Genomic DNA, 26,926 nt, shown 5'->3' on the forward strand with positions numbered 1-26,926 from the left:
AGGATCCAATTATAGAGGTGAGCTGAGAAATAAAGCCAGCAACATTATAATTAAATAAAAAACAGAACCATAAACTAGTTTCAAGGATATAATCTGCAATTAATTTTAGCATTTACAGCAAAGGTCGTAACATTCCATCAGGAGAAAGCAGCAACAAAGATCTGTCAAGATTAATAACAGCTTCAAGATTACAGACTGGAATTACATCAATGGCAATAATACTTATTGTTAACAGTTGTCACATCTCCGAGGACATTCTGTTGGGAATAAATGACGCCTGACATTTTGTGTGTCATGTACAAGACAATGCCTGAGCACCTTGTGTACACAAAATAATGCAAATCTACAAAAGGTGAGGCTGTACCAATGAAATAAAGGTGCAGCTGCTAGCTTTGACTAATTTGCAGTTTTTGACTTTGCGTGCCAGACTATTTGTAAAAGGCAGGTAGTGCTGTCATTTTCTCCCCAGGCTGAGAGAGTTGTGAACACCCTGTTACCACCCAGTAGACATTATTTATGACAGTGTCAATAGCATTATAATGTTGTATATTTACCTATATGCACTTTATATCAACTTCTATATCTACAGAATATATTTTCATTATCTGTTAACATTATTACATGTGCTATATGTAATACAGTATTGTACAAAAGTCTTGGTCCTAGGCACATGTAAAAAAATTAGTTCAAAATAACAAAGTGAAAAGTTTTAAACATCAAAATATTTACTACTGTAAAGACAGTAAAAAAAACTAAATCAAATCACCCTTTGCCTTTAAAACTGCATCTCAATTGTTGTGCAGTTTTATAAGAAAATTGGCTTGAAGGTTGTTCCAAGCATCTTGGAGAAGGTGCCACAGCTCTTCTGCAGACTTTGGCTGTCTCGCTTGCTTCTGTCTCTCCAGATAATCCCAGACAGCCTCGATGATGTTGGGATCAGGGCTATATGAAGGACATATTAACTGTTGTAGGACTGCTTGATTTTATGACCTTGACCATGTGCTCTTCAGCTCTTCTACAAACAAACTGCCTCCTGTCTGGGCCACAAATTTCAAACTTTGACTTGCCAGTCCAGAGCACCTGCTGCCATTGCTCAGCACCCCCGTCCTCGTGTTTTTGTGCGTAGGTGAGTTGCTTGGCTCTGTTTCCACTTCCAAAGAATGTTCCTTCCGGCAGCAGCTCTTCCATGGAGACCACTTCTGACAAGACTTATTGAACCGTATAGGGTTGTTCACAGGTTCCAGTGGTTTCTGTAAATTCAGAGCCAATAGCTGTGCCGGGCTTCTTCCAATATAGAAGCGGCGTGGTTTGATGTATCCCTCATCTGCTTTACTCAGTTTCTGTGGCCGACCACTGTGTTTCTGGTCCTCAACCTTGCCCATTTCTTTATGTTTTTTTTCAAAGAGCTTGGACAGCACATCTAGAAAAACCTGTCTGCATGAAATTTCTGCTTGGGAGAGACCTTGCTGATGCAGTATGACCACCTTGTGTCTCTTTGCAAAGCTCATTCTAGCCAAGGTGTGAAAATTGTTTATTTAAAGGTTAAACTATCACACCTGCCATACCCTCATCTTTTAGTCTGGTTGTCCTTCATCCAGTTTGATTCATTCCACATCTGTTTCAGTTAATCATTTCAGTTCATTCAACTCATTATGTCATTGATCATTAGCATTCTGTTTATCTTTGTTTGATCATGCGCTGGGCTATATCACTACAAAGTAATCAAGTTTTTGTTTGAAAAGTGGTCGATTACTTAATGTTACTTTCTTTAATGAAATACAAAGATTTCTCCAACATTTAATTTTTGGGAAAAGAATGTTTAGAAATGTAAAATTTGTTCTTTTCAACTGACACACTAATGCTGAAAACAAAATATAAACATCGAAGCCACAATACATGTAATAGCAAAATCCAGGTGCCTAAGACTTTTGCACACTTTTCTGTATTTTATACCTTGGTCTCAGAGGAATGTGGTTTCGCTTAGCTGTATACATGCGTACAGTTGATTGACAATAAACTTTTAAATAAACTCTAATGAGGGAGAATTGGATGGTTCTGCGAAGGAACATACTTGGTGGTGTTGTGCACTGGATCCTCCTCAAGGAAGGGAGACTAGATGATGCTGTGTGAATGGTGGACCATGGTGATGCGTTGCAGACAGCTTACAAAACTTCTACATATACTTTTTCTGAACTACTGTCATTGCAATTTCCCTCTAAGTAACATATTTTTGAACCATCTCAACAAAGCAGCAATTTTACGATCTTCTGAAGGAGTCAGCAGACTCTCAAGCATGCATGCAGGTAAGGCACCTTTAAGCAGACCAAGGTATAGCGCCATGGCCAAAAAAGGACACCAAGCCAGGCTAAAATGCCAGGGTATGAAAATTCCTCTACCCAGCATCTTGTTAACAATTATAGGCACTGGAGAACAAGATTGAGGACCTAAGTGCAAGAAGTGAGCAATTGTTGCATTCGCTGTTTTACAGAGACATGACTAACTCTGGACACACCAGATACGCTGGTAAAACCCGAGGACTTCTCAAATCACAGTATGGACCAGACTGTTAATTCAGCAAAGGCAAAGGTGGGGTCTATGTTTCATGATAAACTCTTTGTGGTGCTTGGACACAGCAGTCTTTCCATACTCTTGTTCTCCTGACCTGGAACATCTAATGATTAAGTCCCAACCATTCTACTTACCAAGAGAGTTCTCCTCCGCGATCATGATTGCTGTTTACTTACCACAAAGGCTGCTGTTAAGCAGGCACTTGAGGTACTGAGTGCCACCATCAGCAAACAAGAAATACCTTATCCCAACGACTCTCAAATCATTGTTGGAGGCTTCAGTCAGCCTTGTTTGGAGAGATCTCTGCCCAATTATCATCAACGTATTACCTGTAGCACCAGGGATCCTAACACACTTGACCACTGCTATACTTCGATTAGGAATGCTTAATGTTCCATGTCTAGACCGCATTTTGTGAAATCTGATCCTTAACCTACCTCCATACAGGCAGAGGAGCAGCTATGGAATTGCTTCAAGTCAGTGGACTACAATGTGTTCAATGACTCATAAGAGTACCTGAACAAATGCGTACATTATAAAAAAGTCAATAGACAAGAAAGTCCTCACAATATCAGAGTAATTCACAACCAGAAGCTCTGATTTAACCATGAAATCCACAGTCTGCTGAGGGCCAGATCAGTGGCATTCAGGTCTGGTGACCAAGTAAAATACAACACATTCAAGTACAATCTCCAGAAAACCATCTCATGTGCTTAGTGACAATTCTGGACCAAACTTGAATCATTGAAGGATGCTTGACATCTGTGGTAGGGCTTGAATGCCATCACTTTCTATAAAGTGAAACTTGGTGACATAGGTTACAACAAAACTTCGCTTCCAGATAAACTCAATGCCTTTAGTGCTCACTTTGACTATCAAAACATGGAGGAGCCTTCACAAGCTCCCACAGACCTCGATTACCCTGTGATTCCAGTCTTTATTGAGGCCAACATGAAAGCATCTTTCAGGAGGGTGAACCCAAGGAAAGCAACAGGTACCCAGCTGAGTACTAAAGACCTATGTTGATTAACCGGTTGGAGTGTTCACCGATATCTTTAACCTCTAGCTTTGGCAGTCTGAGGTACCCATCTGCTTCAAGTGGGTTTCAATTATACCAGTGCCTAAGAAGAACATGGCAACCTGCCTCAATGCCTATCATCCAGAAACACTTGGATCCAATGTAATTAAGCGCTTTGAGAGCTTGGTGATTAAATATATCAATTCCTGCCTGAGACCCATCTTGGATCTGCTCTAATTTGCCTACTGTCACAACAGGTCAACAGCAGATGTCACTTTATTGGCTCTTCACTCAACCCTGGAACATCTGGACAGAGAAGATGCATACATCAGGATGCTCTTCATTGACTACAGCTCAGCATTCAATAATATCATCCCCTCAAAAGTGATCAATAAGCTTCAAGACCTTGACCTCAATATGCAACACGGTCCTCAATTTCCTCACTTGCAGAACCCATTCAGTTTAGATAGGCAACAACATCTCCACGATCTCCACAAGCACAGGTGCACCACAAGGCTGAATGCTTAGCCCCTTGTTTTACTCGCTTTATACTTATAACTTAAGTTTGCTGACGACACCAGTGTTGTTCGCCAGATCAAAGGTGGTGAGGAATCGACATATAGGAGGGAGATTGAAAATCTGACTGAATGGAGCCACAACAAAAACCTCTCGTTCAATGTCAGCAAGACCAAGGAGCTAATTATTTACTTACAGGAGGAAGAAACCGGAGGTCCATGAGCCTGTCCTCAGCAGGAGAATCAGAACTTTAAATTCCTTGGTGAGGATCTGTTCTGGGCCCAGCACGTAAGTGCCATTATGAAGCAAGCACAGTGGCACCTCTACTTTCTTAGACGCTTGTGAAGATTTAGCTTGTCAGCTAAAACTTTGTCAAACTTCTACAGCTGTGTGATGGAGAACATATTGACCGGCTGCATTACAGTCTGGTATGGAAACAACAATGGCATTGAACAAAAAAGCCTATAAAATGTAATGGGTACGGCCCAATGATCACAGGTAAAACCCTCCCCACCATTGTGCACATCTACAAAAACCACTGTCGCAGGAAAGCAGCATCCATTATCAAGGACTCTCATCATCCAGGCCATGCTCTCTTTCTGCTACTGCCATCAGAAAGGAGGTAAAGAAGTCTCAAGACCAACACCACTAGGTTCAGGAACCGTTATTACCCCTCATCTAACAGGATCTTGAGCCAGAGGGGATAACCTCATTCGCCCCAATACCGTTTCCACAACCTAATTTTCAAGAACTCTTCATTTTTATGTCCTCCATAGTCACTGCTTATTTATTTATTTGTTTACTTACTATTAGTAGTATTATTGCCTTTTGTATATGCACAATTTGTTGTATTTTGCACACTGGTTGTTTGTCTGTCCCTTTCGGTTTCATTGATTCTATTGTGTTTCTTGTTTTTACTGTGAATGCCCACAAGAAAATGAATTTTGGGGTAGTATATGATGACATACATGCACTTTAATAATCAATTTACTTTGAACTTTGTAAGTGTCCATGATAATGATATGTTGTAGTTTTTTTGTCTTAGCAGACAACCAGTAGCATTAAACCAAGGCCAAAGAATAAAGTGACAAATATAATGTGTTTGTCCTATTTCATATATTTGTCTTTGAACTGGGTGAGGTAATTAAACAGGGGAAGGAACAAGTTGAGAGGAGAGATCATCTTGACACATTCTGTACGATTTGAAAAGCAAACACTGCAGAAAGGCATAAGCAAATCCAGCTGTTTAAATCTACCCAAGTCCAATTTACGCAAATGAAGTCCATGTGAAAATTCTCCAATTATTGGTGAAAGCCATTCCAGGGCTCTGAGATGAGTGTTACCACATGCACTCACAACTCACACCACAGTTGGAAACAAAACACAGGCTCAAGTGGATGACTAAGGTTTTCCAAGTCTGAGTGCAATGGTTGGAGCTTGCTGTGAATGTGGTAATCTTATCTTGGTACAAGTGCTCAAATTACTAACACTCGTCCTGGCTGTCAGCGTGCCCTGATATTTGAAGCACTGTGCATTAATTTCACTTCCCCAGTGAGCAAACTGCACTTAGTGGTCTGTTACTTCCCTTGACATGTTGAAAGTTCAGCCACAATTTCTGGCTGCACCAAGCCCAACAGTATACAGATTTTGATCATAGTTTTACAGTTTTTAAAAACTATTTATCCCTCCACTTAAAGGAATTCTAATCACAGAAGAATCAATTCCAAATGAAGCATTAATAATTTTAAAAGATGAGGAAGAGATGAAGCAATGAGAAGGGAAAAAGGGAAATGTGACAAAGATACTCTTATGTACAAACCTTTATGGGAGATCAGAGAACAAAATTCAACTGTCAAAGGTCACAAGCAGTTGAGAACAACACTCCAATGAACAGGCACTAGTTTTAAAATGCTGCAATTGTAATATACACTCAAGTACCTCCTATAGTGAGTGTATGTTCTTGGTTTTCTGCTGCTATAGCCCATCCAGCTCAAGATTTAACACAGGCATTCATAAATGTTCTTCTGTACCCCTGTTGTAACACGTGGTTATCTGAGTTACTGTCATCTTCCTGTCAGCTTGAACCAGTCTGGCCATTCTCTTCTGACCTCTCTCATTAACAAAGCATTTTTGTCCACAGATTGGATGTTTTTGTTTTTCACACTAGTCTCTGTCAACTCCATGAAAGTGTTGTGTGTAAAAATCCCAGAGAGCAGTTTCTGAGATACTAACCATGGCGTCTAGCACCAACAGTCAAATACACTTAGATAACATCTCTTCCCCATTGTGCTTAGTCGGAACAACTGAACATCTTGACCGTGTCTGAATACTTTCATGCAATGAGTTGCTGCCACACGACTGGCTGATTATTTACATTAACGAGCAGGTGTACAGGTGTACCTAATAAAGTGGCCATTGAGTGTACGATGAAAGTCATGTCTGGGAGATCATGCGGTCATCTTCACCACATTCTAGCTACTTTCACACATCTTGGCTCCAAGTTTCAGGTCAATAAAGAGACCTGTTTGTCTCAAGGAAACAAATGTCATTTTCTTGCTGCCACTCTCAAGGCAATGAAGGTCAAATCCTCCACCACTCCAGCTTATAGAAATAGTGTCCTCAAAACCCAAATGAAATAATGCTAACAAATGTAATAAGCAACTTTCATGCAACATGTACTTCAGTCTCGCAATTCCACATCACTCCCTCAGAAACATTTAGACTTTAGAGGGTTTTCCAAACATGTCATTTCCCTTTACTACTTTTTAAAAAGAGACAAAATAACTGACTCCACAAATCTAAGATCCTCTTTAACTTATGCAGCCCGAATTATGTACAGTCCGTACATTTGAGAAACATTTGGGAGATCAGCTTGATGGATTTCCTAGCTGCTGTGAGGTTTGGAACTTGGTTAGCGAGCACATTCCTGACTTGCAAATAGTTCAGGTTACCCAACTGTGACCTGGGGATGCCTTGCACACAATTCCCACCCCCAAGGTCTGGATTTTCAGGTCCAATGTGACCTGGAAATTGAATCTCTGGAAATCCCCTGATATAATCCCACCGGCATTGCAGCCAGCATTATACTGCTGTTCCAAATTTCTGACACTCAAGCAACAAAATCAGGAAATATATGATTTGGCGTTCTTTCACTTTTAATGCACAAGATACCCAATGCGTAAAATAACTCATTCCTCTCCAGAAATGTGTTATGAGTCATACAATATGGAAACATACCGTTAAGGCAACTTTGTCCACTCCAAAGTCAAAGACCCATCTCCAGAAATCCTGCTCTAATTCCATTTTTCCTTTTGCATTTCTATCAATCATCGCACTCATTCCTTCCCACACAATTCACCAGCCCCCCAGGTATACTGAAACAATCAACAGTTGCCAATTAACCTACCAACAAATGCGTCTTTGACACGGGAAGGAAAATGAAGCACCTGACAGAAACACAGACGATCACAAAGAGGACATGCAAGCTCCTCGCAGACAGCACTGGAAGTTGGGATAAATTCCAGAGAGTGATGCTACTGATGTGCCACTGTGTCGCGTTGAGAATTAGTATGTGAACAAGTAGGGTGAGGTACAGTAACAATGAAAAATTATGCTTGCAGCAGCATCACAGGCATACAGATACAGAAAACAGACAAACATAAATTACACAAGAATGACAGACTGAACCTTGGCACCTTTGACTCACTTATCACAAATCTGAAAATACCCATCAACCAAGAGTACATACAGCATTGCAATGTGCAGTTACAAGTAGCACAGTGGTTAGCACAATGTTATTACCATAAGACAAAGAAGCAGAATTAGGCCATTTGACCCATTGAGTCTTCTCCATCATTCATTCATGGCTGATCCTTTTCTCCTCCTCCTCAGCCCTATTCCCCGGCCTTCACCCCGTAACCTTTGATGCCGTGTTACAGCTCAGTGCATTCTGGAGTACAGAGATCAGTTCTGGCACCATTCTGTTTGGAGACTCTATGTTCTCCCCGTGGAATGTATGGGTTTTCCCTGTTGTTCTTGTTTTCTCCTGTTAATTGTAAATTGTCCTATGATTAGGTTAGGGTTAGTCACAGGGTTGTGGGGTTGCTGGGGCGGTATGTCTTTAAGGGCCGACCCTGGGCTGTATTACCAAATAAATAAAGTGTACTTGTACTACAAGTAGGTGAAGCTGCAAGTCTTGGACACCACATGCAGGTTGGGGAACAATTTTTTTAAATAGTGTAAAACGAATGCTCTGTTTTGTCAATGCAAAGTTTTATCATGTTCCCCTTTTGGTGCAGGCCACAGAACTCATTCCTTCCAATTGTTGACTGCAATTCTACACTTTCCATGGGCACAAAAGCTCATGATTTCCACAAGCAGTTCAAAACCAAGGCTTTTTATCACATTCTTAAATAAAACAATAGACAATAGACAGTAGGTGCAAGAGTAGGCCATTCGGCCCTTCGAGCCAGCACCGCCATTCACCGTGATCATGGCTGATCATACACAATCAGTACCCTGTTCCTGCCCTCTCCCCATATCCCTTGACCCCGCTATCTATAAGAGCTCTATCTAACTCTCTCTTGAATGCATCCAGAGACTTGGCCTCCACTGCCTTCTGGGGCAGAGCATTCCACATATCCACCACTCTCTGGGTGAAAAAGTTTTTCCGCATCTCTGTTCTAAATGGCCTACCCCTTATTCTTAAACTGTGGCCTCTAGTTCTGGACTCACCCATCAGCGGGAACATGCTTCCTGCCTCCAGCGTGTCCAATCCCTTAATAATCTTATATGTTACAATCAGATCCCCTCTCATCCTTCTAAATTCCAGTGTATACAAGCCCAGTCGCTCCAATCTTTCAACATATGACAGTCCCGCCATTCTGGGAATTAACCTTGTGAACCTACGCTGCACTCCCTCAATAGCAAGAATGTCCTTCCTCAAATTTGGAGACCAAAACTGCACACAATACTCCAGGTGGGGTCTCACCAGGGCCCTGTACAGCTGCAGAAGGACCTCTTTACTCCTATACTCAATTCCTCTTGTTATAAAGGCCAGCATGCCATTAGCTTTCTTCACTACCTGCTGTACCTGCATGCTTGCTTTCATTGACTGATGTACAAGAACACCTAGATCTCGTTGTACTTCCCCTTTTCCTAACTTGACTCCATTTAGATAGTAATCTGCCTTCCTGTTCTTGCCACCAAAGTGGATAACCTCACATTTATCCACATTAAACTGCATCTGCCATACATTTGCCCACTCACCCAACCTGTCCAAGTCACCCTGCATTCTCATAACATCCTCCTGACAGGCTAACAATAGATTATCAGCAAAAAACAGAAACCATAAATTAATTTTTAAGTAATCATTTGGTTTCCTTGATGATGAATGACTTCTTACCTCAGCAAACACCTGGACCCATTGCAATTTGCCTATCACCACAATAGGTAAACAGCAGATGCAATCTCAATGGCTCTTCATGTGGCCTCAGACCACCTGGACAACACAAACACCTACGTCAGGATGCTGTTCATCGACTACAGCTCAGCATTTAATACCATCATCCCACAATCCTGATTGAGAACCTGGCTCTCTGTACCTCCCTCTGTAAGTGGATCCTCAAGTTTCTAACCAGAAGACCACAATCTGTGTGGATTGGTGATAACATCTCCTCCTCGCTGACGATCAACGCTGGTGCACCTCAGGGGGGTGTGCCTACCCCATTGCTCTATTCTCTATATACATGACTGTGTGGCTAGGCATAGCTCAAATACCATCTATAAATTTGCTGACAATACAACCATTGTTGGTAGAAACTCAGATGGAGACAAGAGGTCATACAGGAGTGAGATATGCCAACCACTGGAGTGATGTCACAGCAACAACTTGGCATTCAGCATCAGTAAGACGAAAGAGCTGACTGTGGACTTACAGAAGGGTAAGACAAAAGAACACATACTAATCCTCATAGAGGGATCAGAAGTGGAGAAAGTGAGCAGTTTCAAGTTCCTGGGTGTCAAGATCTCTGAGGATCTAACCTGGCCCCAACATAGCGATGCAGTTATAAGGTAGGCAAGACAGCAGCTATACTTCATTAGGAGTTTGAAGAAATTTGGTATGTCAACAAATACACTCAAAAACTTCTATAGATGTACTGTGGAGAGCATTCTGACAGGTTGCATCACTGTCTGGTATGGCAAGTGGGGAGGCTACTACACAGGACTGAAAGAAGATGCAGAGGGTTGTAAATTTAGTCAGCTCCATCTTGGGTACTTGCCTACAAAGTACCCAGGACATCTTCAAGGAGCAGTGTCTCAGAAAAGCAGCATCCATTATTAAGGACCTCCAGCACCCAGGGCATGCCCTTTTCTCACTGTTACCATCAGGTAGAAAATACATAAGCCTGAAGGCACATACTCAGCAATTTAGGAACAGCTTCTTCCCCTCTGCCATCCGATTCCTGAATGGACATTGAACCCTTGGACACTACCTCACTTTTAAAAAATATTTTGTTTTTTTGTACTATTTTTAATCTATTCAATATACACATACTGTAATTTAATTATTTATTACAGTATTATATTTTGTTTTTTCTATATTATGTATTGCATTGAACTGCTGCCGCTAAGTTAACAAATTTCACAACACATGCCGGTGATAATGAACCTGATTCTGATTATCTCCCTCTGGAGTTGATAACAGCTCTTGTTTTACTGTAGGATTAGCTAATCGCAGGAAGTAGGAGAACCCTGTTCCAATTATTACCAGTGATCAAGAGCCTTTCCAAGGAGCTTAGAAAAGCTGATGACACCCCACCACTGGTGAATAAAAAAAGCATCCATCAACAACCTGGTTCTCAATGAAGAAAGGTGCCATGGAGCTCACAATTCAGGGAACAGATTAAAGTATCAAATTTCTCTGTCGTTCTTACCAAAGGCATTAAGATGTCTTCAAAATACTTTCTTTCTACAACTCCTCCCTCGGAGTGTCAGACACCCTGAGCCAATAGGCTGGTCCTGGACTTATTTCCATTTGACATAATTTACATATTATTATTTAATTATTTATGGTTTTATATTGTTATTTCTACACTATTCTTGGTTGGTGCGACTGTAACGAAACCCAATTTCCCTCGGGATCAATGTCTGGCTGTCTGGGTTTCGACCTAAAATGTTGACTGTACTTTTTTTTCCATAGATGCTGCCTGGTCTGCTGAGTTCCTCCAGCATTTTGCTTGTGTTTCTCTCTACAAGATCCCCCTCCACCACCAGCCCTTCCCACATCAGAAGAGTCTGACAGCTCTTTCTAGCCTTTCATAGTCTAGAACTTTAGAGCTTAGGTGGTGGCCATGCGGTCTTGTTATGGTAAACACAAAATACTCTGCAGATGCTGGGGTCAAAGCAACACGCACAACGCGCTGGAGGAACTCAGCAGGTTGGGCAGCATCCGTGGAGACGAGCAGTCAATGTTGCGGGTCGAGACCCTTACGAAGAGTCTCAGCCTGGAACATTGACTGCTTGTTTCCACGGATGTTGCCCGACCTACTGAGTTCCTCCAGTGTGTCGTGCATGGTCTTGTTATGGAGAAGCAGACTTGCAGATTCAGTGAGTGGAAGAGACACTTAATGCGAGTAGGCACATTAACTATTTATTTGCAAGACAAATAGTGAAATACTCAACCTAACATTCAAGTCAAACAAGTACTTATCTGAGCCCCCTAAATTACAAGACCATGACACAAAACATTCAATAACCCTTCAAGATAAACTCAGTGGCAGACTCTTAACTAAACTGAGTGCCTGAAGTGGCAAAACAGATACTAAACATTCACAGTGGCAAATACTTAACCAGAGTGTGCGCACAGACCTCTGCACTACAGCACACCTCCTCACTGCTTATCATTTCTTCAGCACCCTTGTCCACAGCAACTTGAGAGCAAAAAAGAGACTGCATGGTTACCGTGCGCTAGATTTAAACCCTACTGGCGCCATTACATCATCAACTTGACGACATCAAGCTCATGGGAGGGGCTGCAATGCTCCTTACATTGGCCAGTCCCTACCTCACACAGAGGAGCGGCTTTCAATGAGCAGGTAAGTTATGACACTAACAACAAGTCTACCATACTGCCCATCCTCACACCAGCAAATTCTGCCTGTTGAAATCCTGATCCATTTGCCTTTAAACACATATACTGTAGATATGGCCTCTACGAATTGGTAACATCTATCTTCTGGCTTCTTAAGAACAATTCTCTCAATGATTTAAAATTGTTATTTTGAAACTGTTACTATTGGCCAGATTTCTCTTCCCCATTTTACTTAATCAAAAACATCCTAATTCAGAGTAATTTTAAGTAAATCAGTTGTTATTTCATGAGAAAAACCTCATCCTATCTGGTCATTGTCTTCTGTAAAATGTGTGTGGTTCAAAGCTTCTATTTGCCACTGAATCAAGAGTCTGTCTGAAGCCTATTACCATTTAAGGACATTTTTTAAGGAAATCGTGGAACAAGCCTGAATCTGAGCAGCCCAACTCGTGAGGGAACTACATTCCAAACACTGCAAACAAATGTAAATTATCATTATGAAAACCAAAACACAGATCTAGTTCAGCCCACTCATTAATCTCCATTGGCTCCCTCCTGAAACTCCACTGATTCTTACTCAGTCTCAAAGAGAAACAACCCATTACAGTAGCACCAACGTCAAGTACTGGCCAAAAAACAGCAAAAGCACGAAATACAATGCTCGCTCCATCTTCTGCATCTATTTACTTGCAAGAGAATGCCGCACTCCTGTTCAGTGACAGACCCTGACCCCTCCAAACATTCATTAGATCCCTGAAGTGCCTCATATAAAATAAGTCAAGTTTGGTATCCACCTGCTCCAAAGTGGGGAGCAGTCTGCTCACAGAAGCCATCAGTGCAGAATGAGAATTCAAACCATCATGCCTGTAGAGGCTTTTCCAACCTAGTTAGCATTCCCCCTACATTTTTTCCACAAGTCTGCAAATATTTCAGTTTTACTTAGCTGGGTTTTAGGGAAGTTATTCTTGAATCCCCTTCCACCAGTCTGCTCAGGCATGGCTTTCCAGAACATAACTTGGCACAATGAACAGGTATGCCATTCTTTCACTGATATGTTTGCCAGTAAACTTAAACCAAGGACCACAAGTAGAAACAGACTGTCCTTATTTGAGAAAATTATTTACTTAATTGTTTTATTTTTGTCACGCATGCCAAGATACTATGAAAATTTTTACATGCCATCAGCCCAGATCATTTTATCACATTCGTACTTTGAACAGTACAGGGAAAAACAATCAATATTGAACACTACTAACTCTATCAACATCAATCACCATATGAAACCTTTTGTTAACATTCGCTGCTCTGAAGAAAACAATCTCACCCTTCACCTCCCTGCATAAGGTAGTTTCTCAGCCCTGATATTACAGTGTTTTGATACATTTCTTCTGCACTCTTATGTTTCAGAGGAAGATATCTGCACTTAATACTATTTCCTAGTCACCCCATGTTTTATATTCATTCAATTATCTAGCTAGACTATCTATCTTAATAGAAGGGTCGTGGTTCGATGTAAAGTTATGTAGGTCCAAGACAGTGACAACTGAAAGAAACCAGAGCTGTGTCCATTTTTATCATTCATAATCCTAATGCTATTAACTTGCCTAAAGTTCTTCACACCAGTTCCCCTCAAATTGCATCTTGGACTTTTAACGACAATATACATAACTAAAATAAGTAAACTAACATAGGGTTGTAGAAATAAGTATACAAACATTACAATAAAAGCGTATCACTGCTCAGGTTAGGGCTTCTTACAGTCTCTAACACTGTAGCTGCCACAGTAACAAATTCTTATGGGAGCATTCTGCTGAAACCACAGCTCAGAGGGATTCAGATTCCAGATTAATGTATTTATCACATGTACATTGAAGCATATAGTAAAGTGTGGATTTGTCATTTGCATTAACGAGCAACATGACCCAAGGAAGTGCTGAGGGCAGTCCGCAAGCGTCACCGAACATTCCGGCACCAATATGGCTTGCCCATAATGTTCCGCAGAACCACACAGAATACATCAAACAACAACAAACCAACTGCAAAACAAACCCCTTTCCTCTCTCCCACCCACCCACACAGACAGTCCTACAATCCTGGGACAGGCCTCCCAGACAGCCAACTTCCCCAGGGGACTTCAGAATCAGAGACCCAGTGCTTCAGCCATTGGTGTTTGTCTTCTAGCCTTCTGATTGACCTGCAGGCTTCAATATTTCATAGGACTAGCTGATGATGGGGCGTTGAATCCAGATTTGCCAACTCACATACCTAAGGGGGTCACTAGCCCTCATGCCACCTGCTTGTAAAGCCATCCAGTTCTGGGACTCACTGAACTGAGGGGAACTTGCTGATCTGGTGGGCCATCAACTCTCATCCTTAGCCAAAATGCTTGCCAGCCCATCTACGGATGCCCTTCATCACACATCCATGTCTCTGGCCTTCGAGCACCGAGCAGAGGCCTAGACTCCCAATATCTAACCTCTAACTCCTCCACATTCCTATCCCAAAATCCTTGATCTGTCTTCTAACTTCTCCATGTCCTTGTGCTCGAACGCTAATCTGATGCCTAACTCCCCTGTCACCAAAGCCGTCCCTAAGAACTTAAAAAAACAAGTACAATCTCAATGGAGACTGCACCTTGCTGCTATACTGACAGGAAGAGAGGGAGTGTTCTCTTCAAAATTCACACTTTATACAAGCAAACATGGGAAAGGTTATGCAAGATCCATTTGCTCACAGTTTCTGAGCTCAGATCAGCAAACTCCAATCTTCCTTTGTCATATGGTGACAAGAGACTGTGTATGTTCTAACCTTTCACACAAAAAAAACTACTGTAGAAACTCAGCAGGCTAAGCGGAATTGTGAAGACAGAGGTGTCAGTGGGATCCTGCATCAGGTCCTGATGAAGAGTCTGGACCCTAAATATTCAACTCACTTCATTAAAAGTTGTTAAAAATATTACATTAATCCATTGTTTAAGTGCAACTGAAATAGATTCTAATTTTTATCTTCATTAGTAAGTTTTTAGCAGCTAAGAAACAAGATTTAAACTCTGCTCAAGCCACAGATTAACTGACATTAATTGGCATCCTTCCACATATAGAGGACGACAGATTGGCAGCTATCAAAACTCCAGCAAAGCCATATCACACCCAAGATAACGAAATATACTGATTCTTGAAAGACAGCGCCTGCCACATGTACCACAACTGAAAGCGTTAACATTAGTTAATGGTATTGAGCAATCTATTGTTCTGTGGCTTGTTTATTATGCTATTTAGTGTGGAACTGCTGCAACCAAACATCATAGGTGTCACATTCTTATCCATAGCCTGTGTTACCTTTCACTTCTCTTATTAGCAGTCTACTGCTAGTCTTAGGAGTATTGAAAGCTTTCATATCCTCGTCACTAACATCCTTAAAGCAAAGCATCAGGAGTTCTAGTGGTCTTTTAGCTTGGGCTACCTTCCCACACAATATAGCCTTTGGGATGTGGCTATTTTTCATCCTGCACGTGTGCAGATCCTTCAATATTTTCTTTTCCTGAAAAATGTTGGGATGCCTGGCCTCTGAGAAGATGAATGTGTTGGAAACATTTTCCTTCCACAAAGTGCCAAAAATATGCAGCAGACATTGATGGATTCCCTCCACACCCCATAGATCAGACACTGCAGATGCCTTCAATAAACCAATATGCCAAAAAAGCTAATGCATACTATTTTCTTACCGTCTTCTGTTTCCTGCCAAACAATCCCTTCAAGATTGACACTTGTCCCTGGCTCACAAGGTCCTAAGCACTCAGGCTCAGTCGCGAGTCCGACATCACAGGTATTGACTGCAATTGAGCGTGTGCGGACCATGATCTGCTCCACAGGAGAGGCTACCCCACTGTTCACGGGTGGTAGGAGATGAAGGGGTGGAGGGGCTGGTGTGGAGGCAGGAGAGTCCATCTGTAAGAGAAGGAAAGAGCAACATGATTTAAAGCTTTCAATTCCATTAAATTTGGAACCTTAAATTCCAAAGCTTCAACAGCTGCAAATAAAATAACTTTCCTTTATGCCAAGAGCTGCCAGCTAAGAAATAACTATCAAAAACCTGTCATTGAATCACAGCTCCAGAGTGGGAGGAAGAGAAGAACCTAGGGCAGGCAGACAGACACAGACACACACACAAAGACAGAATATCGAATTCTAACCTGGATAAACATTAGTTTCATATTTGGTTTCCTAATGGGAAAGCTTCATTAATCACTACTAATCACTATGGGAGAGGACATTTGAAGGCTGCTCTATTCTATCCTCAGTTGCTTACTTCAAGGATTCATAGAACAAACCCAGGAATCTCCTAATCTTTGGGAATTGAGAATTCAGCTCCTAAACACTGATGAGAAGAATCCAACAAAAAGCGAAAGAAGTTGGTTCCTTGGATGCATAGGAATTAGTGGCAGGACTGCAGTTAACTCATATGGAAGCACCCCAATTACAGACCTTCAGCAGCACTGGATTACCAGACCACAGGATCAGACAACAATATGGCAATGACGGAAGCCTTTCAGCCCTTAGTGCCTCTCCCAAGTCTGTGCCAACTAATTAATCCCACTCTCCTGTTCTTCATTCTTAGCTTGTCATTTTCCTCCCTGCCAGTACTCAAACCCATTCCCATTTTAATCTGCTTCCAGTTATTCAGATGATGCACCACTGATCAGTTACACTGATCCTTTGTCAATCACCTTCAATCCAAGTTCTCTGGCTATCAAATTGTCTTCAACTATAAATATCTTGTACTCTAACAAAACCACTCATGGTTTTGAACAACTCTAAATAACAATCTCTGCTCCAAAAATAATTAGTTCTACTCATGAAACTATTATCATTCATACTTTGTTACAGCCATTTGGGTATTGTAAATAATGGGAGATGTACCCTCACATAATTTGCAAATCATGAATCAAAAATCTGAGGGAAGAAATAAAGTTCACTCTCACAGACCATATGTTTAAAAAAAGATAAATGTGCACAACTTATTCAACTCACATTTCTTGATGCATGCACAGATGATGCAACTTAGCATTATAGAAAAATTATCATTTTCTAGGAATGCCACCCCCTGGGGCTGCCCTCAGATGGTAGGAAAGGAAAGTGCTCATCTTTGAATTCAATAGCAATCAGAGCAAATGTGTCAAATCTGTAAAGTACTAGGCTTGCAATGCAAAAGAACACTGCATTCCGACTTCAGGCAGTCAGAAGCTAGAGTTACTTACAAATCTTGTTCAAATGACAGGCAATGAGAAGGACATGTTTGGTTGGGTAAGGAGAAGGCAACGATTCATGTAGAAGACTGAGCAGCTAAAACTAAGGTTAAATGATGCATTTCTGTTCTTTATGTTTCATCTAGTTCTACAAAATGTCTGCCAGTTCATTAGATGGTTTGATTACAATGAATCACTTCCCTCTTCCTTCAAGCAAATCCCTCTCAACATTTTATATCAATGAATGTCAAGACTGAAGTCAATCAGGAGCTCTGTTTAAAAGTCAGCCTGTGTCCAAATTTGTGGTCAGAGTACTAAATATGTGCAATTTCACCCATTCTAAGATGGGGTAGAAAGCCACAAAAAAAGCTGCTGGAGGAACTCAACATGTCAGGCAGCATCTATGGAGGGAAACAAAGATTTGAGGTTTTGGGTCTGGACTGAAAGAGTAGAGGAGAAATAGCTAGTATAAAGAGGTAAGCAGGAGAGCTGGAGCAAGAACTGGCTAGTGATAGGTGGATCTGTGTGAGGAAAGGTTGATAGGCAGAGGCAATCATGTGGGGAAGGGAAGGGTGGGGGTGGCAACAGCGAGGTGATTAGTCACAAAATCACACAGAATGAAAACACTCCATTCAGCCCAACAGGTCCATGCTAACCAAGATGCCCCATCCAAGCTAATCCCATTTGGCAGCATTTGCTCCATAATGATTTAAACCTTTTAAAAATTATTTTAAAAGTTGTTATTATACCCACCTCAACTTTGTCTGGTAGCTCATTCCATATAGATACCACCATTTGAAAAAAAAAAGTGTCACCCCTCAAGTTAGAAACATAGAAAACCCTACAGCACAATACAGGCCCTTCAGCCCACAAACATGTCCATACCCTAGAAATTACCTAGGGTTACCCATAGCCCTCTATTTTACTGAGCTCCACGTACCTGTCCAGGAATCTCCTAAAAGGCCCTATCGTATCTGCCTCCACCACCATCGCCAGCAGCCCATTCCATGCACTCACCACTCTCTGCATAAAAAAACTTACCCCTGACATCTCCTCTGTACCTATACCCAAGCACCTTAAAGCTATGCTCTCTCGTGCCTCTGACTATCCACACCATCAATGCCTCTCATCATCTTAAACACCTCTATCAGGTCACCTCTCATCTTCCATCACCCCAAGGAAAAAACACCAAGTTCACTCAACTTATTCTCATTAGGCATGCTCCCCAATCCAGGCAACATCCTTGTAAATCTCCTCTGCACCCTTTCTATGGTTTCCATGTTCTTCCTATAGCGAGGCAACCAGAACTGAGCACAGCACTCCAAGTGGGGTCTGACCGGGGTCCTATATAGCTGCAACATTACCTCTCAGCTCCTAAGTGAAGGCCAATGCACCATATGCTTTCTTAACCACAGAGTCAACCTGTGCAGCATCTTTGAGTGGACTCGGACCTCAAGATCCTTCTGATCCTCCACACTGCCAAGAGTCATACCATTAATACTATATTCTGCCATCATATTTGACCTACCAAGATGAACCACCTCACACTTATCTGGGTTGAATGCCATCTGTCACTTCTCAGCCCAGTTTTGCATTCTATCAATGTCCTGTCGTAACCTCTGACAGCCCTCTACACTATCCACAACACAACCTTTGTGTCATCAGCAAATTTCCTAACCCATCCCTCCACTTCCTCATCCAGGTCATTTATAAAATCACAAAGAGAAGGGGTCCCAGAACAGATCCCTGAAGCACAGCCCTGGTCACTGACCTGATATGCAGAATATGACCCATCTACAACCACTCTTTGCATTCTGTGGACAAGCCAATTCTCGATCCACAAAGCAAGGTCCCCTTGGATCCCATGCCTCCTTATAAAAATCACAAAGAGTAGGGGTCCCAAAACAGATCCCTGAGCCACACCACTAGTGACCAACCTCCAAGCAGAATATGACCTGTCTACAACCAAGTTCCTTAAATCATTCCTTTTTCACCCTAAATCTATACACTTGTTCTTGGTAACTCAATCTGGGAAAAAAGACTGAGGTCATTCACCCTATCTATGACCCTCATGCTTTTATACACTTCTATAAGATCACCCCTCAATCTCCAACACTCTAAAGAAAAAGCCCTAGCCTGTCCAACCTCTTCTGATTACACAGTCCCTCACGTCCTGGCAGCATCCTTGTAAATCTTTTCTGAATTCTTTCCAATTCAATAGCATACTTGCTATAACAGAGGTACCAAAACTGAGCACATTACTCCAGGTGCAGCTTCATGAGCACCCTGTACAACTGTACTATGAGATCCCAACTTATATACTCAATGCCCAATTTTATCCTCGAGTGGAGGCAATAAAGGGCTGTGTATTTTGGAATCTGATTGGAAAGATAGGTGAAGTGTGAAACCAAATAAGGGAGGGATGGTGGGCAGATGGTAACAGTGGGATGAGGGGTTAGAGTTTGATATCTACCTTGTATATAAATCTTGTTAGGACTTGTACCTGTCCCTCAGATTTTGACTCCAGAGGGACAAATATAAATCCTAACAAATACAACTTCTGTGCAGTACTGAGGGAATGTTACAATGTCTTCTGAAGGAGTCTTTAAGCTGAGACCCTGTCAACTCTAAACATCCATTGGCATTGATTTAAATAAATTGCCTCCAATTTCCTAACAGCATTTATTCACTCATTCAACATCATTAAAGTATATTTTTCAGTTATCAGTTTGCTCTTCATAGATGCTTGCTTTGCACATACTATCTACAACAGTCCTTACATTACAACAGGGGTCACACTTTCAAAGTACCTTATTGACTGAAAAGCACTTTGAGACATTCTCAAGAGGAAAATGAAGGGTAATATATTAACACAAGTCTCTTCTCTTTGTCTGCACTCATGCCAACCCTGGATACTTGAAATAGAAAGATTTAATCCTATTTAATCTGACACCCACTCACCTTCATGGATATAAAATTTCACAAAGTAAAACTAATAAAGATTCAGGTTGTAAAAAGTATCACATCTTGAAACGAAAGCAATTGTTCATTCCCTTTAGCTTCTCACTGGGAATAGTCCAAAGAAAATCATCTAACTGACTACGCTAAAGGAGACAGATTATGTCCAACTATGTGCTTGTAAAATGCAACACATAACTGAGGCCGTCTTTGCCAGTCTTCTCTCAGATTGAGGTCAGCTCATTAATACTTGGGAATCAACTTGATCACCCACTTTTGACTGAGGTTGAGGCATCTGGATAGCATTTTTAATATTTAGGACATGCTGAATTAATTAGCACAGGCAACTGAACTCACTGTGACAGAGCAGGTGTGTCACTGTAAAACAGTTTATCGTTTTCAAAATAAAATACTTGTACAGTGTCTACAGCTGGTGCTGAGCTAGGGAGATCTTGCACTCCATGCGTTTTGTGCACATATGCAATCACCCAGTTGCCCACACAACCTCTGAATGCAATTTGGATTTGTTACAGTCTTGACTGCCCCTTGGGACATGCTGGATTGAAAGGGAAGGCCCTGTTCAGGCTCTGATACACCCATTCTAAAAAGTTCTTTAAAAAAAAAAGTGCCTCCTGGTAAAGATGCCTATTTTCTACAAAATTTAAAAACAAATTATGTTTCATAAAATTTACAGATCTTAACTCTGATTAATGTAAGTGTTTATTTTTTCCTGAGGAAAAAATAAGTTTCCATTTCTGACTGCAATCTAATCGTGTCCCACGTAAAGTGACATCACACTCAGATATAATGATGGCGAACAATCACCTGAGACTTCAAATATCACCATCCAGAATCAACCATGAACTTGGATGAGATGTGCAAAGGTAATTCGGGTGAGCAGGATCCATGTCAGTAAATAGATTTTGAAAATGCACAGAAGAAAGCTGTGTGCTAGAATGTGATTAACACTGGAAAAGGGCAGTAAGAGAAACAAATCACAATGGAAGAAGAATTATTTTATTTACACCTCCATGTTAAATTAGGTGCACCCTGACTGTGGCATTTGCTTCAAGGTCAAGAACATCAAGAACTGCTTTTATAAGTACTTTTAAAAAAATACACTGCAGGTGCCTGCTCAAGCCATCGAGAACATTGTGAACCTTCTGCTTGAAGAGAAATAGCAGAACCAATCAACCACAAAGAAAACTACAAAATGTACTGAAATTTAGAACAATGGTAACAGAAAATACTTGGTCAGGCAGTGTGTAGAGTAAGAAATAGTTTAATAGTATTTCAATTTGAGGCACCAACCAGACATCGGTGCTTACATAGTGGCTAGTGCAACACTATTACAACTTGGAGTGTTGAAACTTGCAGTTCAATTCTCGCGACTCTGTATGAAAGTTGGTACATTCTTTCCGTGAACATGAAGGTTTCCTCTTGGTGTACTAGCTTCCTCCCACAGTCCAAAGGCATACTGGTTAGTAAGTTAATTGGTCATTGGAAATTGTCCTGTGATTAGGCTAGTGTTAAATAGGTAGGTTGCTGTAAGGCTCATTGAACCAGAAGGGCTTGTTCTGCACTGTATCTGTGAATAAAATAAAAAATTGCAAGGAAATATAGATGAACACAAAACCAATAAAGTATCCACAGCACTGGTATCAGTAAATGCTCAAAGTCAATACATCATACTGTACGTAGTGACACACAAAATGCATTCTACTTCAGAATTTACTTCCAAGAAAATCCATCCTTTTTAATGATGCAGAGAAAGCCAATGGGAATAATACAGGATGAGGGAAGAAATCAAACAAACAAGGTGTATAGAAGACATCATGGCCACAATTTTAAAGAAATAAACTTGTCTTATACCAGCTGTAGAGAGCAACGAGTGTAGAGAACAGACAGCATTCAGAAGCAGAGAAGTTGCAATGGAATCTTAACTTTCATATAAATTGTGAGAAGCTATACACAGTAAGAAAGTTAGCAAGTCTGTTCAGAGTAATTCTGCAACAAATGTCTTTTATGTAAAGAAAAATACATTAGATTTAGTAACAAGCAAGGAACTGGAGTTGTCCATGAGGCTTTGCACAGATATTACAGACCTACATTACCAGCACTTTAACACTAATTCATTACTTTGTCTACAGAGGGATCCGCTTCAGTTTGCGTATAAGGAGAAGGTGGGAGTGGAGGATGCTATCACGTATTTGCTGCACAAATCACTCTCTCACCTAGATGGGGTCAGTTGTGCTGTGAGGATTACATTCCTTGACTTCTCTAGTGCCTTTAACACCATCCAGCCCAAGATCTTAAAGCACAAACTAACGGAGATGGGAGTAGACTCTCACATGGTGGATTGGATAGTGGACTACTTGACAGATAGACCTCAGTATGTGCGGTTGGGAGACTGTAGGTCTGACACAGTGGTCAGCAGCACAGGAGCGCCACAGGGAACCGTACTCTCTCCGGTCCTGTTCACCCTGTACACATCTGACTTCCAATATAACTCGGAGTCCTGCCATGTGCAGAAGTTCGCTGATGACACGGCCATAGTGGGTTGTGTCAGGAATGGACAGGAGGAGGAGTATAGGAAACTGATACAGGACTTTGTGACATGGTGCAACTCAAACTACCTGCGTCTCAATGTCACCAAGACCAAGGAGATGGTGGTGGACTTTAGGAGATCTAGGCCTCATATGGAGCCAGTGATCATTAATGGAGAATGTGTGGAGCAGGTTAAGACCTACAAGTATCTGGGAGTACAGTTGGACGAGAAGCTAGACTGGACTGCCAACACAGATGCCTTGTGCAGGAAGGCACAGAGTCGACTGTACTTCCTTAGAAGGTTGGCGTCATTCAATGTCTGCAGTGAGATGCTGAAGATGTTCTATAGGTCAGTTGTTGAGAGCGCCCTCTTCTTTGTGGTGGCGTGTTGGGGAGGAAGCATTAAGAAGAAGGACGCCTCACGTCTTAATAAGCTGATAAGGAAGGCGGGCTCTGTCGTGGGCAAAGTACTGGAGAGTTTAACATCGGTAGCTGAGCGAAGGGCGCTGAGTAGGCTACGGTCAATTATGGAAAACCCTGAACATCCTCTACATAGCACCATCCAGAGACAGAGAAGCAGTTTCAGCGACAGGTTACTGTCGATGCAATGCTCCTCAGACAGGATGAAGAGGTCAATACTCCCCAATGCCATTAGGCTTTACAATTCAACTGCCAGGACTTAAGAACTTTTTTTTAAAGCTATTATTAATGCTTTTTGAGTTAGTGATTTAGATGCATATCATATTATTACTGAGTTAAGTATTGTATGTAATGAGTTTTTGCTACAACAAGTGTATGGGACATTGGAAAAAATGTTGAATTTCCCCATGGGGATGAATAAAGTATCTATCTATCTATCTATCTATCTATCTATCTAAAGTTCCCAAGAGGCTGATTACCATTCTGACTGCCAGCTCAGTCTGGATTGTTGCTTTTCATTTTAGTCCTTGTTGTGCATTAAGTTATTAAAATAACCAATAATAGCACTTTCTTGTTTATAGACTACTAAATGTTTTGTCTGGAAACACCTCAAATATAAACTAGAAAATGAGATTCACTCGGTCCCCCATTTGCCTGTGATGTGATGATGTGAAAACTTTATTCAAAAAATTAACAAAGATGATTAACGCTCTCAGGAAATTTTCACCTGCCACAAAAATAAAAATCCGATTCCAATCCCTGATCTTTTGCCTGCCATCCCTATTCCAACCACGTATCTCAATTGAATTTAGAAAAAGGGAATGTGATCAACTGAAGAGACATACATTGGCCACCCACTGTCCTACTTTCTAAAAAAAATCCTCTCCATGGTCATGACTTGTTCTACATAATTCCCCAATTCTATTGAATTTGCTGACACAATCATTTGACAAGGTTCTGTATTCACCAACTTTCACGCCAAGTCAAAAATCCCAACCGTCTTTTCTTTTACAAATATAGTTAAGGCAGTTGAAGAGTAGACAGGCCACAGCTAATTTTGAAGACAGTACACCAGAAACAATAGGACTTTCCAGGAAAGAGCAATTCAGAATCAGATTATTTTTTTAAAATCACAGATTTATGTCATGAAATATGATCCAGAACCAAGATGAAGCATCTGCAATGTAAGAACTTTGGAGCTTGAGGCATTATAGTACAGTGTTTTAATTTCGTACATGGGATTCACCTGATGAATGTTGTGCAAAAAAGTACAATGCACATCTCTGCCCAATGATTACATGACCTTATTTAGCCCATATCCCTCTAAAGCAGAGGTTCCCAACCTTTTTTATGCCATGGACCAATAGCATTAAGCAAGAGGTCTGTGGACTCCAGGTTGGGAACTCCTGCTCTAAAACTTTCCTATACAGGTACCTCTTTTTAAGGTCTTTTAAACTTTGTAATTGTATCCATGTCTACCACTTCCTTTGGCAATTTATTCCATGTACCCACCTCTTTAAAAAAAAAGTTGCCCTTCTGATCCCCTTTAAATCTTTCCCTCTTCCACCTCATCTATAATATACCTCCCATGATTTTATAACCTTCTAAAAGGTTAGCTCTCAGAATCCCTCACTCTAGGGGAAAAGGAACGCCAACCTATTATCTCTCCTTCTAACTCAAGATTTCCAAGTCCCAGTAACATCCTTGTGAATCTTTTCTGCACCCTTTCTAGCTTAATGTCATCCTTCCTATAGCTAAGTGAACAGAATAGCATACAATGTTCCAAGTGTGGTCTCAATATCTTGCATAATTATAACTTGACATCCCAACTTTTGTACTTAGTACTCTGACCAATAAAGGCAAGTACAGGTTGTCCCCGAGTTATGAATGTCCAACTTCGAACAACTCACACTTACGAACTGAGGAAGGAGAACGCCGTTCACCATTTTAAGTTGGATCACCATGCCGTCTGCCATTGACACTGTGTTGAGTGTGTAACTTTGTATTTGGCTTAAATTTTTCTTAGCAAGATTCACTCTGACCCCCCCCCCCCCCCCCCGCCTTTTCCGGTAGGCTGGTGGCGCAGTGAGATTAGCACCGGGCTTCAGAACAGAGGTTCCCGAGTTCGATCCAGTGACAGACTGCTCCTGAGCACGCCGGGTTGATGTCAAGCTCTCAACTCGACCTTGTAAAAAACACTGCCACCTCCAGTTTAAATTCCCACACGGAATATTGAGGAGGATCAAATACCCAAACCCAGCACAGTCCCACTTGTCCCATTTAACCTGTCTCAGTGCGGTGGACTTTAGGACCTGGGGAATTCAGTGCGGAGGTCCTTAGGACCCGGCGGAGCTTGGGACCCGCCACCCGCAGTGTTTCTGTTCCATTGACGGGAAGCGATCGTGATTGAAAATAAAGTGGAAATAATAAAGCATTTGGAAAGAGGTGAAACGTCATCGGCCATTGGAAAAGCGTTAGGCTACAGTTGGTCAATGATCGAACAATTTTAAAGGATAAAGTGAGAATAATGGAGCATGTGAAAGGCCCTGCCCCGATGAAAGCTACAATTATTACTAAGCAGTGGTTTAATTATTGGAATACATACGTTTCTTCAATGTTTTATATGCATAGAAAGATAAAATATATACTAAGACAAACGTTTGACTAACCGACGCTAAATAATATCAGATGTACTTGTTCAAACTTACGTACAAATCCGACTTAAAGACGGTCTCAGGAACGGAACTCGTTCGTAACCCAGGGACTGCCTGTATACAAAGTCTTGTCTACCTGTGTAACCACTTTCGGGGAAACATGTACTTGTCCCCCAAGGTCTCTTTGTTCTATAACACTCTCCAGGGCCTTACCATTTACTGTGGTCTGAAAGGAGGCATATGATAAGCTCACCATCACTGATCAGGTGCAAGAGTAAGAAGTCACGTTGCAGCAAAACAAATCTTTGGTGAGGCCACACTTGGGAGTATCATGTGTAATTGTGGTCACACCATTGCAGGAAGGACATGCAGGCTTTGGAAGGGGTAAAGAAGAGGTTTACAAGTTGCTGCCTGGATTAGAGGGTATGAGCTAAAAGGAGAGGCTAGAAAACTTGGTTTTCTTCTCTGGATGGAGAGAGAGAGAGAGAGAGAGAGAGACACACACACACACACACACACAGTGGGTAGGTGCCTAGAAGAGGCTGCCAGAAGTAACGGTGGAAGCAGATACAGTAGTGGTGTTTATGAGGCTTTTAGATACACACATAAATATGCAGGAAATGGAGAGGTATTGATCATGTGCAAGCTGAACAGAATTTTTTTCAGTATGGCATTGTGTTTAGCACAGACATCGTGGGTCAGAGGACCTGCTCCTGTACTGTACTGTACTATATTCTATTTCTAAGACTCCTGGTTTAGTTTACCAAAATACTTCACAAGTATCAGGGTTAAATTCCATCTTCTATTTCTTTGCCCACTTTCCCTGTTGCAATCTGAGATAGTCTTCTTCAATGTCCACTATGCCACCAATTTTGGTGTCATCCACAAAGTTACTTCTGAAAAACAAC

General features: G+C 41.4%; 1 protein-coding gene across 3 annotated transcripts in view; it reads right to left on the minus strand.

The window, feature by feature from the left end:
• Window positions 1-26,926, minus strand: part of LOC140714129 (zinc finger protein 609-like) — a 231,035-nt gene that overhangs the window by 94,786 nt on the left and 109,323 nt on the right. For all 3 annotated transcript variants that reach the window (XM_073024928.1, XM_073024926.1, XM_073024927.1), the window contains exon 3: window positions 15,919-16,141. In XM_073024928.1, coding sequence (XP_072881029.1) covers window positions 15,919-16,141 — 223 coding nt within the window. The remainder of the gene's footprint in view (window positions 1-15,918; window positions 16,142-26,926) is intronic.

Source organism: Hemitrygon akajei, chromosome 21 (genome assembly GCF_048418815.1).
Source record: "Hemitrygon akajei chromosome 21, sHemAka1.3, whole genome shotgun sequence".
NCBI classification, from domain to species: Eukaryota; Metazoa; Chordata; class Chondrichthyes; order Myliobatiformes; family Dasyatidae; genus Hemitrygon; species Hemitrygon akajei.